The sequence below is a fragment of the Hypomesus nipponensis genome, chromosome 11 (genome assembly GCF_054491055.1).
Source record: "Hypomesus nipponensis isolate SF chromosome 11, ASM5449105v1, whole genome shotgun sequence".
Classification (NCBI taxonomy): Eukaryota; Metazoa; Chordata; class Actinopteri; order Osmeriformes; family Osmeridae; genus Hypomesus; species Hypomesus nipponensis.
The window spans coordinates 4,325,297-4,340,423 of NC_140371.1; the positions used below are offsets into that span (position 1 = coordinate 4,325,297).

At 51.1% G+C, this 15,127-nt stretch overlaps 4 protein-coding genes and 2 pseudogenes across 4 annotated transcripts; all 6 read right to left on the bottom strand.

Moving 5' to 3' along the window:
- Window positions 1-1,743: 1,743 nt before the first annotated feature.
- On the bottom strand, window positions 1,744-2,770 carry LOC146267800 (uncharacterized; annotated as a pseudogene).
- Window positions 2,771-2,784: 14 nt separating this feature from the next.
- Window positions 2,785-4,572, bottom strand: LOC146267801 (uncharacterized). The gene has a single exon (XM_084709375.1). The coding sequence runs from the start codon at window positions 4,570-4,572 to the stop codon at window positions 2,785-2,787; it is 1,788 nt and encodes a 595-aa protein (XP_084565501.1).
- Window positions 4,573-5,164: 592 nt separating this feature from the next.
- On the bottom strand, window positions 5,165-8,870 carry LOC146267802 (histone H2A-like). The gene is made up of 2 exons (XM_084710165.1): window positions 8,479-8,870; window positions 5,165-5,383 (listed from the first exon to the last, which is right to left on the bottom strand). Exons 1-2 carry the CDS (start codon window positions 8,859-8,861, stop codon window positions 5,197-5,199), a joined length of 570 nt encoding a protein of 189 aa, XP_084566291.1. The 5' UTR covers window positions 8,862-8,870; the 3' UTR covers window positions 5,165-5,196.
- A 38-nt stretch (window positions 8,871-8,908) lies between these two features.
- On the bottom strand, window positions 8,909-10,452 carry LOC146267803 (histone H1 pseudogene; annotated as a pseudogene).
- A 1,629-nt stretch (window positions 10,453-12,081) lies between these two features.
- LOC146267804 (histone H2B-like) lies at window positions 12,082-13,387 on the bottom strand. Its single transcript, XM_084710172.1, has one exon. It carries the CDS (start codon window positions 13,070-13,072, stop codon window positions 12,698-12,700), a length of 375 nt encoding a protein of 124 aa, XP_084566298.1. The 5' UTR covers window positions 13,073-13,387; the 3' UTR covers window positions 12,082-12,697.
- A 389-nt stretch (window positions 13,388-13,776) lies between these two features.
- Window positions 13,777-14,237, bottom strand: LOC146267805 (histone H4). The gene has a single exon (XM_084710175.1). The coding sequence runs from the start codon at window positions 14,217-14,219 to the stop codon at window positions 13,908-13,910; it is 312 nt and encodes a 103-aa protein (XP_084566301.1). The 5' UTR covers window positions 14,220-14,237; the 3' UTR covers window positions 13,777-13,907.
- Between the last annotated feature and the right edge of the window lie 890 nt (window positions 14,238-15,127).

The following is a 15,127-nucleotide window of genomic DNA, read 5'->3' on the forward strand; positions in this document are numbered from 1 at the left end:
AATCACTACGCCAGCATCTGATACAGCGCCAGTGACGGAAGACAAGAGCATCATATTAGAGTTATCGTTTTAAGGTTTAGCATTGAGGTTGAGGCTTCCTAAACTAAATGTTATGAAAGTTGAGTTGCTGGGATGCAGAGCCATAGAAAAAGATGCATATTGGCAATTTAGTTGCATAACAGATTCAGAGAAATTTCTCTGTTTTTGTTAAGCAGTTAGCACTATTAGCTTTTAAAACAACAACAGTATCCTTTAGCCATTCAAAATCTATTGTGATGACCATGACCTGAGTAGCTAGGTCAGAAAGGAACAATTGTCCAGGCATAAGATGAAGTTCTCAAATGGACGTTATTAACCACACGGTACACAGGCTACTACTAAGCCAAACAGCTTTTTGGCCCTAACCCATGCTAAATAAAAGAAAGGTAGCCCACAAAACAATCGTGACCGTCTCTTGTGAAACCCAGACGCAACAGAAAGAACAGACGCTAAACCTGGTCTTAACTTCGAATGCTCCATTCCCCCTGCCCAACCCCCCTCCATGCCCCTTCACTAACCACCAGGATGCCCGGCATCCGAGCATTCTCGGCAGGGGCATCATTAGACCCTTTTACTGGGGCACGTGCCCCAGTATAAATCTGCTGTGCCCCAGTAAAATCTAAACTTTGAGTTTTAACAATTTACTTTATTAGACAGTGCAATATTTTAGATTGATAATCCAGAAGAAAAAAAAATACGCAGTATCCCAATCAACGCTTGTAAAATCAAAGTAGTTTAACCGAAAACACAAAACTATGAAGGCAGAATTCCATGTTAGCGCGCTCTTCGGAGATTGCCAAATAGCCACTGCAGCACGCACACAGAAGTCCAGGTGTCAAACTCGGCACACAAGTCAGTGAAGTAGGCTAAGAAAACATTACACAACTAAAGAAAGTTTCTAAATTATAGGCCTACCGATCATCTTATTTTGACTAAAGCATAAAAACATTATTACATGAAGTTCATCAAAACTGTATTTCCGCTCAAATGAATGCGAAAAAAATGTGCAACAACTATTGATCGTCAGCATGAAACGATAGTTAATGGAGGTAACTCCAGTTCTATGAGTGGAGCGGAGCCCCATAGGGGAGCTCTGCTCCTATTGGTTTACCCGCTGCCTAGTGCAGCTAATGACTGAAGATTAAAATGTATACACACCTGTCTCTCACACAGGTGCCCTATATAAAGGGGTCACAGCCATCACTCATCCTCCCAACAGTATAAAATACAGCCGGGTTGAATAAGTCGAGCTGGGCCTGCAGCCCTATGGGGCTCCGCTCCACTCATAGAACTGGAGTTACCTCCATTAACTATCGTTCTATTTCGTGGAGCTCAGCCCCATAGTGGAGCTCTGCTCCTATTGGTTTAGGCGGAGCGAGCGAGGCCAAATATACCCCCAGTGAGACCAGATCTAAAAGACACATAAACTCACAAGGCACCGAGGACAGACCTGCTGATGTAATAATACATAGGGTCTGTCCTCCCGGTCAGGCCGCTACTGTGACACAGAGAGCCGTCCAGGGTAAGAAAACAAGGGAAGTTTACTTAAAAACTTTTCTCTCTCGCCTGCCCAACAGCTAAGCTGGAATGGCAACAGAATACATACAGTAAAGACCTCTCACTGAGAATGTCTGCCTGTCTCACATATGGCGATATAATCAACAAACAACTTGCATCTAGGGTCCACAAGAACCTAGGAAGTTGTCATCTCGCTACACCTGATCCACCAGCCATGCTGAGGACAGAATGCACAAAAGATGAGGAGGAAACGTCCAACAGATAATATCGCACAAATGGTGAAGGCGACGACCAAGACGCTGCTTCACAAATCTCCTCCACTCCTACACCCCTGAGGATGGCGGCTGAGGCTGCCACTCCTCGGGTGGAATGAGCCCGAATGCCAGGTGGCACGGGACATCTCATAGACTCGTACGCAAGACCAATAGCCTCGCAGAGCCAGCGAGAAAGTCTCTGTTTGGAGAGTGGCAAGCCAGCTCTCGATCCACCGTAGCAGATCAGTAACTGGGGAGAAGATCTGATACTCGCAGTGCATTCCAGATAGCGCTACAGAGCACGCACTGGACACAGCCTATGTAAACGTCTTTCCTCCTCTCCGCTGTGCGGAGGTGGGAAAAAGGCTCTCAGTTCGCAGCTCTGTGCCCTGAACGCTCGGCTAATCACCTTGGGGATAAAGGCCGGGTTAGGGCGCAACACTGCTTTTGTTCGATCACCCGAAATGATCAAACAATCCGCGCGTGTTGACAACGCGCACAAGTCGCTCACTCGCTTAGCCGTAGTCAAAGCGAGGAGCAGACTCGTTTTGAGAGAAAGCAGACGTAACGACACATTGTCCAGGGGCTCGAAAGGTGGCCCACACAGAGCGTCTAACACCAGAGATAAATCCCATGTAGGTGCTGACGCTCTCGGAGGTGGCCTGAGCCTACACACCCCAGCCAGAAAAAGGCTTGACTAGCGGGTGGCTGAACAATGTTGTCTTGGCGAACCCTTCCTGACATGCCGAAATGGCAGCCGCGTAAACACGCAAAGTGCTCGCGGCTAAGCCTTTGTCAAACAACGATTGTAAGAAACACAAGAACCTTTCGACCGGACATGAGACCGGGTCAAGGTTCTGTTTTCCACACCATAGCATGAAGGCTCGCCAACGCGACGCGTACCCTCTAGCAGTAGATTGTGCGCGCGCGCTCTGAATGGTCTGAATGACAGCATCAGACAGACCTCTGCGCTCTAAGAGTTCCCTCTCAGTAGCCAAGCCATAAGTGGGCCTCCGATCACTGGAGGGCTCTTCACCAGGCCTCCGGCCTGAGAGAGCGCATCCATCTGGCGAGGTATGGGCCAAGGCCCGCCTACCAGCATCCCCATCAGTTCCGGGAACCACGGGGCTCCGGGGCGATCGGGGGCTATCAGAATGACCGACAGCCCGTCCGACCTCACCCGAGCCAGCAAGGGAAGGATGGAGGCTTGAGGTGGAAATGCGTACAGCAGACCTCTCGGCCAGGAACGGTGCGCGAACGCATCGACTCCCAGCGGAGGTCTGTCCTGTGTGCGCAGCGAGAACCATGGATGACACTGTGTGTTGGCTCGTGACGCAAACAGATCCACCTGTGCTCGGCCGAAGCGCGCCCAGATCAGAGAAACGATGGACAGTTTCAACCTCCACTCGTCCTCTCTCGGGCCGCCCCTTGACATCAGGTCCGCTCCCTCGTTGAGCATACCTGGAATGTGCTGAGCTCTCAGGGAGCGTAGGTGCGTGAAAGCCCAAGTCCATACTTCCTCCGCTAAGCGATGAAGTGATGGAGAGCGCACCCCTCCCTGTCTGTTGATGTAAGCCACCGTCGCCCTGTTGTCGGATCTGACGAGAACGTCTTGACCCTTCAACACAGGCGCGAAATGGCACAGAGTCAGTCGAACTGCCTCGAGCTCTAGGAGGTTGATGTGACACGTCTCTGACGGTTCCCACCTTCCTCCTATCGAGCCCGCCTGACATACTCCACCCCACCCGGTCAGGGACGCATCCGTAAAGACCGGGTAGAGAGATGTCACTCTGCCCATGTCGACTCCGCGCGTCATGACCCGCGGGTCTCTCCAATGGTTCAGATCGGCTCTGACTGATCTCGGTATCACTAGCAGTCTGCGGCGGTGTCGCACCGGATCCAACCGCAGCTGAGCAAACCATCTCTGCAGCTTGCGCATGTATAACAGGCCTAATGGCACTACTACATGCGCCGCCGCCATCAGCCCCAACAGGGACATCACCGACAGCGCGGTGATTGAGCGTGAGACCCGGAACGCACGGAGAGTTATAGAAATTGCCTCTCTCCGTGGTGCCGACAGTCTGGCTCTCATCCCAACAGTGTCCAAATGGATACCTAGGTAGGTAAACTGTTGAGCGGGCCATGGAGCGCTCTTCTCCCAGTTGACAGCGAACCCCAACCGGCTGAGCTGACTCACCAGTGAGGACGCGTCCTGGATCGCTCTGTCCGGAGACTGAGCTAGAACTAACAGGTCGTCGAGGTACGCCAGAATGCGTATTCCTCTCCGCCGTAACGGTTCCAGAGCTGCTTCCACGCACTTGGAAAAAGTTTGAGGAGCCAGCGCGTACCCAAACGGCAGGCGCGTGTACTCGTACTTTTTCCCTTCGAAGGCAAAACGCAGAAACCTCCTGTGCTTCAGATTGATAGGCACGTGGAAATACGCGTCATTCAGATCTATGCTGATCCCAAAGTCGTTCCGCTGTACACAAGTCAGCAAACGCTTTATCGTCAGCATGCGAAAGGGCCGTTTGGCCACACTCTCGTTGAGCACCCTCAGATCTAGAATCGGTCTCATCCCCCCGTTTTTCTTGGGAACCAAAAAATAAGGGGAGTAGAGACCCGAGTTCTCCTGATCTCTGGGGACCGGGATCACCGTCCCTTTGGTCAGCAAGCTCGTTATCTCCTTCCGGAGCGCGAGTGCTTTCTGCGGACAGGATAAGCGTGTCTCCCTCACTCCTCTGAAGGGAGGGGGAGTCCGCATGAACTGGATGGCATAACCCTCTCTCAGTATCCTGTCTAGCCAGCTTGGCAGTGAGCATGACTCTCGCCACTCTGCATAACGCAGAGAGAGCGGGCGTGCGTTCAGCTGCGGAGCCACAGACAGGAAACGGCCGTACTCTCGTCTGACCCCAGCCGCCGCTGTGCACCGAACCGGCGGCACAGCCCAAGGTGGGGTCGACTCGAAACGGCTGGGGCTGCGCCCCCTGGCCAAGAGATGTCTGAGCTCCGTCCTCGCTATGAGCCTCGAGAGGTCTTACATCGCGGTCAGAGCTCTGGGCGTACAGCGGCAGCGATGTCTCTTGTGACGTGACAGAGCCCCATGCCGTGTAATGGGGCACAGAGACGGATAGCGGTCTGGCCACACGCTTGCTAGCTGGGCCTGACTCGGCTATGTGCGCGGTGCTTGATGGTTCGGTTTCACTCGTTGAGGACAACTCGCGAACCGAAACCAACTCATTAACCCGCTCGACAGCAGTACGAGTGCTCAGCTCTGTACTCGTCGAAAACGTAAGAGGCACTGAATGGAACACTTGTCTTTCTGGGAAAAGGTAAAGTGGAGGTCCAAGCCTCTTTATTTCATTCAGAAAAACTGGGGCGCCGCCAGTCACGCTCTCCTCTTTCTTCCCCCTCCGCCACCACGCAAGCTGGTGTTAGGTGGACGGCTGTAACCCGCTCTCGAGGGGGGGGGGCAGCTGAGGGTGGAACAGGTGCCGCGGGAGGAGCAGCCTGCGTCGCAGCGGCCGCTCGTGCCACCGGACGTCAAGCTTGTTTCCTCCTGCCTTGCGAGGAACCTGTGGAAACAGAGAGAAACAGAGAAGGGAGCAGTGTTACCCTTCTTCTGCAGGGGCATATGCCCTAGCAGGTGCTTCCTCTCCTCCTCCAGGCGCGAGAAGCGTTCGGAGGCTGACGCCACAGCCGGTCCAAACAAGCCCTCGCCAGCCACTGGAGCGTTGAGCAGGGCGGACTTGTCCGCCTCCCTCATGGCCGTTAGTGACAGCCACAGGTGGCGATGAAGTACAACGCTGTTGCCCATTGCTCTGCCAGCGCAAATCGCTGCCCCCTGATTCAGGTGGAGCGCGGCAGATGCCATCCTGGCAACCCACGACGTCTCCTCGGCCGACAGTCCCTCAGGTCTCTCCGTAGAGAGCTTGGAGAAGGGCGGCGTTCCCAGAGGCAGCCGCTGCCTGCGCACCCCAGACATACGCCTTGTCTGCCAGAGAGGCAGTAAGCTTGTCCCGGGCTGATGGCAGGGTCGCCTTCCTCGCCGTCATCCAGGTGCTTGCCCCTGGTACAAGGTAAGCTACGAGGGACGGCTCCAAGGGTGGGGGACCGGACTTGGCTGCCTCACCCAGCCCGCTCACCCTCGTGAACGGGAGGAGCGCCTTGACCGGGGCGTTAGCCACTAATGGCGCTTCCCATGAGCCCTGCACATAATCTGCCAGTTTCGGCATAGTGGGGCACAAGGGCTGTGAGGCTTTCATGCGCTTAGCATGAGGGCCGACATCCCACGGGTCATCTTCCTCCACAGGAGGAGAGGCCGGCAGGGGAACGCCCATTATTTCTGCTGCCTTCGCGATGACAGACGGGAAGTCTGCCCTGCGAGACAGCACTGAGGAGACGGGAGGGGCGGGAGCCGGCTCCTCATCATCCTCTGAGGCTGAGGATAACCCGCGCCCTTTTACCTCAGAGAAGTGAGGGGGGGTTGACCGCAACACGCCTGGGAAGAAAGCCTCCACAGGAGGTTCCCGATGCGTGCACCTCAATAGCCGCCTCGAGGTGGTCCTCAAATTCCGAACTCTCCTCCTCGGAGAGCAGAGCAGAGACCACATCCTCGAGGGGCTCCTCCACCTGAAAGAAGTCGTGACGCAGCCGCCTCTCCGAAACGGAGAGACCAGCGCACGACAAGCAGACAGGAGAGTCCACCAAACCGTCCCTGGCATGCCGAGGTCCCAAGCACACGAAACAAAATTCGTGGTGGTCTCCATCGGCCTCCAAGAAACGGCACCGGCATTGGGCTCTTAAAAGAGCCTTGCGCGGGAGCGGCGGAATGGAAAAGCTCATCTTAGGATAATTCGTAATTCTTCAGCCACTAAATTCGAGCAACCCGTGCTGAATTTTTTGGGAGGATGAGTGATGGCTGTCACCCCTTTATATAGGGCACCTGTGTGAGAGACAGGTGTGTATACATTTTAATCTTCAGTCATTAGCTGCACTAGGCAGCGGGTAAACCAATAGGAGCAGAGCTCCCCTATGGGGCGGAGCTCCACGAAATAGAACTGTGGCTGTCGCTAACAGCCATGAGAGAGGCGGACAAGTCCACCCTTCTCAGTGCTCCAGTGGCGGGTGGGGGCTTGGCTTGACCGGCTGTGGCATCAGCGTCCAAACACTTCTCGCGCCTGGAGGAGGAGAGGAAGCACCTGCTAGGGCATATGCCCCTGCAGAAGAAGGCTACCACTGCTCCCTTCTCTGTTCCTGCAGGTGCCTCTCGAAGCAGGAGGAAACGAGCTCGCCCTCCGGTGGCACGAGCGGCCACTGCGACGCAGGCTGCTCCTCCCGGGGCACCTGTTCCACCGAGAGAGCGGGTTACAGCGGTCCACCTAACCCCAGCTTGCGTGGTGGCGGAGATGGGAAGAAGAGGAGAACATGACTAGCAGCGCGGACAGAGGCTTCGGTTGTAATGAGTTGGTTTCGGTTCACAGGTTTTCCACGACTAGCGATGCCGAACCATCGAGCACGTACATAGCGGAGTCTGGCCCTGTTAGCAAGCGTGTGACCAGACCGCTAGCAGCCCCCATGTTCCATAACACAGCGTGTGACTCTGTTATCACGTTACATGAGCCACCACTGCAACAATACGCACAGACCTCTGGTTGTGATGTGAGTCTTCTCGAGGCCCATAATGAGGACAGAACTCAGACCTCTTTTGGCCTTGAGACGCTGCTCCAGACCTTTCGAGTCTACCCCACCTTGGGCTGTGTCGCCGATTCGGTGTACAGTGGTGGCGGGGGTCAGACGAGAATTCAGCAGTTTCCTGTCTGCGGCTCTCCAGCTGAACGCACACCCGCTCTCTCTGCGCAATGCAGAGTGGTGAGCACTGCCATGCTGGCTAGACAGGATGATGAGAGGGTTATGCCATCCAGTTCGTACGGACTCGCCCTCCTTTCAGAGGGGTGAGGGAGAGTTTGTACGGACTTGTCCTGGAGACGCATTTGTCCTGCCCACTGAAGGCACTCGCGCTCCGGAAGGAGATAGTGAGTTTGCTGACCAAAGGGATAGTGATTCCGGTCCCCAGAGATAAGGAGAACCCAGGTCTCTACTCCCCTTATTTTCTGGTTCCAATCTACTGCTAGAGGGTACGCGGCGCGCCCGGTGAGCCTTTATGCAATGGTGTGGAAAACAGAACCTTGACCCGGGTCTCATGTCCAGCCTAAATGTTCGTGTTTTTTACAATCGTTGTTTGACGAGGGCTTAGCCGCGAGCACTGTGCATCTTTACGCAGCTGCCATTTCGGCATGTCACGAAGGGTTCGCCAAGACAGCATTGTTCAGCCATCCGCTGGTCAAGCGTTTTCTGGCTGGGGTGTGTAGGCTCAGGCCACCTCCGAGAGCATCAGCACCTACATGGGATTTATCTCTGGTGTCAGACACTGTGGGCCACCTTGCAGATTGAGCAGCACAGTTAACCATTTAGGTTAAGTGGTGGAACTCTATAAAGTGGTGCCAGAGTGGAGAAAAGTAGTAGTTTAAATAGTTATTGTACCTTGCATGTAGATAGTCCAATAACTTTGACACTAGACAGAGTTGTAAGACATTGCGCTTTTGAAGAGTGTAGTGGGTGGCTCTTAAAAGAGCCTTTGGGTAAAGTGAGACTGAGATTTAGTCTTTACTTGGCTTTGACGGCCTTCTCGGTCTTCTTGGGGAGAAGCACCGCCTGGATGTTGGGCAACACTCCACCCTGAGCGATCGTAACGCCACCGAGAAGTTTGTTGAGTTCCTCGTCGTTGCGGACGGCCAGTTGCAGGTGACGAGGGATGATACGGGTTTTCTTGTTGTCACGAGCAGCGTTACCGGCCAACTCGAGGATCTCAGCGGTGAGGTACTCGAGAACAGCTGCCAGGTAGACGGGTGCGCCTGCTCCCACACGCTGAGCATAGTTGCCTTTACGGAGAAGCCTGTGGACACGACCCACGGGGAACTGCAGCCCGGCGCGGGATGACCTGGTCTTGGCCTTAGCCCTTGCTTTGCCTCCGGTTTTGCCTCTTCCGCTCATCTTCGTGATACGTCTGATAATAAGAGTAGTGAAGCAAATCTGTCGGAGCACATAATTTATAGGCTAGCTGACGGTAAACGGCTTTCATTGGTCACAATGTCGGTTGGGTCTTGATCCAATCGGAGGTGGCGACAGACTCGGGGGTGGAGCCATTCTCTTTCCCGCAGAAGGCGCGATTTGTCGTCTGGTCTGTCCTCCTCACGTCTCTTTGTTCATTCAGTCGCTCCTCGTTTAAGGCGCCAATCACATACATTAATGTGGCATGGATGGATGGATGGACGGACGGACGCAAAGTCTACTATAGGCTACAATCGCCAATCGTGTAGTGTGAACAATTTGATATATCCACATACATATTTAACATAGATATAGGCCTACAATTATCCAGTTGGTGATAGTGGTTTTAAATTGGATTTGCACCCTTAATATTCCAAGCAACTATTTGCAGGTTGCTAATAGCAGAAGCACAATTTCTATGCAGCTCTACAGTTACACGAAGCACTTTCACAAATAAAAGTCTCATGCAACGATAATTTCTCAAATTAGCTAGCTGTGTCATTAATTTTCTTCTTCTGTCATGGTTTCCTCGCTAGATTATGCCAAATGGGAAGTGCCATTGCAACTTGTTCATCTTATTTATAATCGTTTTGTGGCGGACGCGTAACATGTATCACTTGTACCTCTGGTACTGGCTGGTTACTTTGTTTTCATAATGTCCGTCCCTGAGACTCATGTCTGAGACCAAGGTAATTTAAGGTGCAACAGAAGTGGCCTGTAATCAAAGTTCTGAACACTCCCACGCTACAATTTTACAGAGCGTGATGAAACACCATCATGCATGTGAAAGTGTTTGGTACGGGGGCTAACAACATGGACATGCACATTTAAGGACAGGTGGGTGGCTCTTAAAAGAGCCTTTTAGTGATACGGACGCGGACTAAGGTTTACTTCTTCTTAGGCGCCGGTTTCTTTGCCTTGGCCGCCTTGGGCTTGGCGGCTTTGGGCTTGGCTGCCTTAACTGCCTTTTTGGGGCTCTTGGCCACTGTTTTCTTGGGTGTTGCGGGCTTCTTCACCTTCTTGGGGCTCTTGGTTGCCTTCTTGGCTGCCGCGGGCTTCTTAGCCTTCTTGGGTGACTTCTTGGCAGCCGCGGGCTTGTTCGCAGCGACCTTCTTGGGCTTCTTGGCAGCAACGGGTTTCTTGGCGACTGCCTTTTTTACTTTCGGAGCGGCGACCTTCTTAACGGGATTCTTTGCCTTCGCCTCCTTGTTGATCTTGAAAGACCCAGAAGCGCCCGTCCCTTTGGTCTGGACCAAGGTTCCCTTGGTGACGAGGCTCTTCACTGCGACCTTGACGCGGGAGTTGTTCTTCTCTACGTCGTAGCCGCCGGCCGCCAGGGCTTTCTTGACCGCTGCCAGGGACACGCCGCTTCTCTCCTTGGAAGCGGACACGGCCTTGACGATCAGCTCGCCGACGCTGGGTCCAGCCTTCTTGGGCTTGGCTGCCGCCTTCTTCTTGGGTGCCTTTGCAGGAGCGGGAGCTGGAGCGACTTCTGCCATGTCTAAACACTCGCGGGCCGTGTACGATTTGAAAGTGCGACGTTGCTCTCTGCTGTGTAGCGCTGCGGCGTTCAGAGCGGTGGATTTAAATAGGACATGAGAACTGTGTAGACTCAACTCCCGGCCAGGCTTCTCTCCGTCGCTGCTATCCGTTGGCACTTGTGTTTTCTCCCTGTGAACAACGGGCTAAAAATCTATGTTGGAATTGAGCTGCGGTCAAGAAGTAAATCGGGCAGCAAGCAGCCTTTTCAACGTTCAAAACAAAACGGTATGTGGACCGGAGGCACTCTATGTTTTGTTGTGGCAGGCTCAAATCATCGCCGTTGGCCTCGCGGAGGGAGCTCTGCGCACCGTGTTGTCTGTGCCATTTGCCCCAATAGTATTTAAAACGGCAGTCGTGCAAAACGAAAAAATGTTTTCTAGTGAGCCAAATAATCTGTCGAGAAACGTAACTGTTTTAGAATACACATCTGGGGTACCAGGGGCTTAAAACTGGTCTGTTTTGGGGGGATACAAAACACAGTGTGTAGCGGGGGTGGCGTTCGGGGAAATCTTGGTCTCCCTATTGCTCTCCCTTCCCTAGTTTTTCCATCTCCAAGGACACAATCCCTACTGTAAGACTTGTTACTTCTTACTGTAGCCTACAGTGACTGTATTCCGTGGATGGTGTGTGTCTGGTCTACCTACTCAGTATGAGCCGGACTCGTCAGTTTCAGTATGCCTACACGTTAATATCCATGTTGTTGGTGATGGGAAGTGAATGAGTCATAAAGACTTTTCATTGATTTCATTAGCCTGGACAAGTGGTTGTATTTCGTTGACAATAGCCTGTTTATATGAGGGGACGTTTAGGAAATTAGTGTGAGATTTACTTTCTGTTTAATATTTGGTATAATTAATTTAAATATTGTATTTTCTTTTATACATGTGGAAGTAACGTATTAAGTTGGGGTTGATAGCATCCTACACCAGGATCCTGTTTATGGACTTCAGCTCTGCCTTCAACACCATCATCCCCGTCCTGCTACAGGACAAGCTCTCCCAGCTGAACGTGCCCGACTCCACCCGCAGGTGGATCACAGACTTTTTGTCTGACAGGAAGCAGTGCGTTAAGCTGGGAACACAAGTCTCTGACTCGGACACTTCAGTCACTCCCCTCTGGCTTCTTGACCACCATCTCCACTGTCTTAAGAGCATTGAGCTCTAAGTTGTTCTGGCTGCACCAAGTCACCAGGTTGTCAGCTTCCCACCTATAGTCAGACTCATCTCCACCAGAGATGAGCCCAATGAGGGTGGTGTCATCCACAAACGTTAGGAGTTTGACGGACTGATGACTGGAGGTGCAGCTGTTGGTGTACAAGGAGAACAGCAGAGGGCAAAAGACGCAGCCCTGAGGAGATCCGGTGCTGATGGACCGGGAGTCAGAGATGTGTGTTCCCAGCTTAACACACTGCTTCCTGGTCAGCACAGTGCTTGAGGGTGGCAGGAGAGACAAGGTCTGGCCCAGCTACTTTGTGTGGGTTCTGCCTCTTGAACAGTCTGTTAACTTCTGTGTCCTGAATGGAGAGAGTCGTCTCTGTGGAGATGGGGGAGAAGGCCTCTTGATGAGGACTCTACTGTACTGTACTTTAATGTACTCTGCTTTCATTTACTTTGTGTTTTTTTTTTATGCCTTGTAAATAATAGTCTAAACACAGTGCATCATTGATGAGCACTTCATGAGGACTATACTGTACTCTATTGTACTCTGCTTTCATCTGCTGTTTTTGACCTCTCTTCTTTCACTGTGATTTCCATCTATTTTACAGTTTTCAAAAACATAGTTCACAACCATCCAATGACATCTCAGGTTTGAAGTCCAGTGTTTACATATGTTGAAATAATGTTATGTGATAAGCAAATCGATCAATTGTATCTTGCACTGTGCTAAAGCTATTGAAATGGTTTGTTGCAGATTGCTTGATGATATACATGAGACGACTTCTATTAGTCCATGTTTATTGCATGCTCAGGCCGGACTTAACAGCCAACGTGCGTTCCCCGACACATCACATTAAAACCCCGTGTAACACTGCGCCCTTGTTAACCCCAAACAGCATCGGTACGCGGCATTATACTACAGTCGTATGATAGGTTTGCAGAATAACCCGTCCCTGTTCACGGAGGCTTATAGTTCCTTCAAGTCAACATTCAAGTAATCGTGATGGACTTTACTCAAATTTAGAGACCAGTGGGTGGCTCTTAAAAGAGCCTTTGGGGTGAATATGAAGGAGCGTCCGTTTACTTGGAGCTGGTGTACTTGGTCACGGCCTTTGTGCCCTCGGACACGGCGTGCTTGGCCAGCTCACCGGGGAGCAGCAGGCGGACGGCGGTCTGGATCTCCCTGGAGGTGATGGTTGAACGCTTGTTGTAGTGAGCCAGGCGAGACGACTCTCCGGCGATACGCTCGAAAATATCGTTGACGAAGGAATTCATGATTCCCATGGCCTTGGATGAGATACCGGTGTCGGGGTGGACCTGCTTCAGTACCTTGTACACGTAGATAGCATAGCTCTCCTTCCTAGACTTTCTGCGCTTCTTGCCGCCCTTTGCGGCGGTCTTGGAAACGGCTTTCTTGGAGCCCTTCTTGGGCGCGGGCTTTGCTGGTTCAGGCATGGTCAAGTCTCGTTGCTTCTCAGAAACGAATGATCAAATCAGTAGTTGGTTACCCAGTATATATAGCGGGAGACATCCTCATTTTTAGGCACGCCTCCTGCTTGTCGCTGCACTCCTTTCGTGAGCACTATTGAAATCTGCTGCGCGTGCGTGGGATTTACCGATTGCCCCCTTCTCTTTCAGTAATCATAAACTGACAGTTATGATAACTGAAAGGAAATATTAGAAACCTTTTTACACTGAATAATCCTAATTTTCACCAATCATTTATGTCACAGCGGAAATGTTTGCTATATGCTTGGAGGAGACGCGGCAACTCAAAAGCTAGGAAGTTGCGCCAAAACCCCTGAGCAGTTTACCGCGTAGTTTAACCAGAAACACGTGGTAAATGACGTCAACTTTGAAGTTTCGTTTGGTTGCAGTGCCACGCAAACCCCCATGCATCCAGCTATTAGTCATATTTAGCCAAGTAGCCTATTAGCAAAAGAACCTTGAATAATGCCCCCTTTTACAATACAATTGGCTCAAATACTTCGGATACGCCCTGACCACCGGTAGTATTGGTGCTCAATTAGACTAAAATGGATTAGAAGCCTACAGACTGATATTGAATCTAAGTTCCATTGCGCCAAACACTGAGGACAAAACTAGGCTACTCAACTCAGCGTTGTATATTGTGACTTCATCGTCAAAAATGCCATAGATTTGAATGTAATTTCATAGGCTGAAATCTAATCGACACCCAAATTATGGAAACAAAGTCTCTGATCTGTAACATGTGGGTGGCTCTTAAAAGAGCCTTTGTTGAATTTCGGTTGATATTCGTGAGGATGATTTAACCGCCGAAGCCGTACAGAGTACGTCCCTGGCGCTTGAGGGCGTAAACCACGTCCATGGCGGTCACGGTCTTCCTTTTAGCGTGTTCGGTGTAGGTCACGGCATCACGGATGACGTTCTCCAGGAACACCTTCAGGACACCGCGAGTCTCTTCGTAAATCAAGCCTGAAATACGCTTCACACCACCGCGGCGAGCAAGGCGGCGGATGGCGGGCTTGGTAATACCCTGGATGTTATCACGAAGAACCTTGCGATGACGCTTGGCGCCTCCTTTACCGAGTCCTTTGCCTCCTTTACCTCTTCCTGACATATTTAGCTTTTCTTACGATACCACAGACGAGAATGGTTCCCGACTTGCCAAGAGCCAGAATGTTTATTTTCCGTAAGCGGACGTGAAGGAGGCCAGTTCTTTACTTGGAGGGCGTTGCAATGGGAGGGAACTTGAGTCAGAGAGGGAAAATATGTATATTTAACGTTTCATTCATTTAGCACATTTAATTAGACATATTTTTACATATAATACATACTTGTTAAAAAAACGTAACTGTTTGAAATACAAAATAATAAATAAGTAAATGTTTCAAGGAATGTCTTGGAATTGCGTATTTTCTGTGACAATAGGTGCATTCGACATGGACTGACGCTGCATGAAACGACCGGCGAGAGTGGCCGCTTGCAATCGGGGAGGAGTTGAAAACGACTCTGTGAAGTGGGACATTTCAGCTTCTCGTGATTTGCTGCGTTGACGTCAGTCACGGCCGATTAAGCGCCGTTTGCTTACTTTACTCTTTTTATAATGTAACGTAGCCTTTCCGTTAGTGAAGAGGCGGAGTAAAACCCTTTCTTCCATACATTTTTTATTCAATTAAACTGTTTGTTGATGTCAACAATATATAATGACGCTGTAACATGCCACGACATTATAACTATTTATATTAGGCTATAATTACGTTTGTCATGCCATGAGCATAATATTGTTCATTACAAAATGGTTAAATCTGATTTAAAATAACTGAAATTGACTCTACAAACAACCGTCATGTATGTGCAACCATTTGTAAAACGTGCTACAATAAAGGCAGGCAGCTGCAGATTATCAAATCCTTTCTCCTTGTTCTCATTCAGCTCCTTGAAAAAGCTAGTAGTATGAGCCAGGTTCGAGAATCGAACACAAATTACTGGGGGAGACATCTCCTCTCTGCTTCAGGCCCCTCCACC

Bases quoted from the DNA above. Each gene is read 5' to 3' on its own strand.
- LOC146267802 (XM_084710165.1), bottom strand. From the start codon at position 8,861: ATGAGCGGAAGAGGCAAAACCGGAGGCAAAGCAAGGGCTAAGGCCAAG. The intron at 5,384-8,478 runs GTAAAGACTAAA...CTGTTTCCACAG, and splicing joins GAGAAGGCCGTCAAAGCCAA to GTTCCTCGCAAGGCAGGAGG.
- LOC146267805 (XM_084710175.1), bottom strand. From the start codon at position 14,219: ATGTCAGGAAGAGGTAAAGGAGGCAAAGGACTCGGTAAAGGAGGCGCC.
- LOC146267801 (XM_084709375.1), bottom strand. From the start codon at position 4,572: ATGCGGACTCCCCCTCCCTTCAGAGGAGTGAGGGAGACACGCTTATCC.
- LOC146267804 (XM_084710172.1), bottom strand. From the start codon at position 13,072: ATGCCTGAACCAGCAAAGCCCGCGCCCAAGAAGGGCTCCAAGAAAGCC.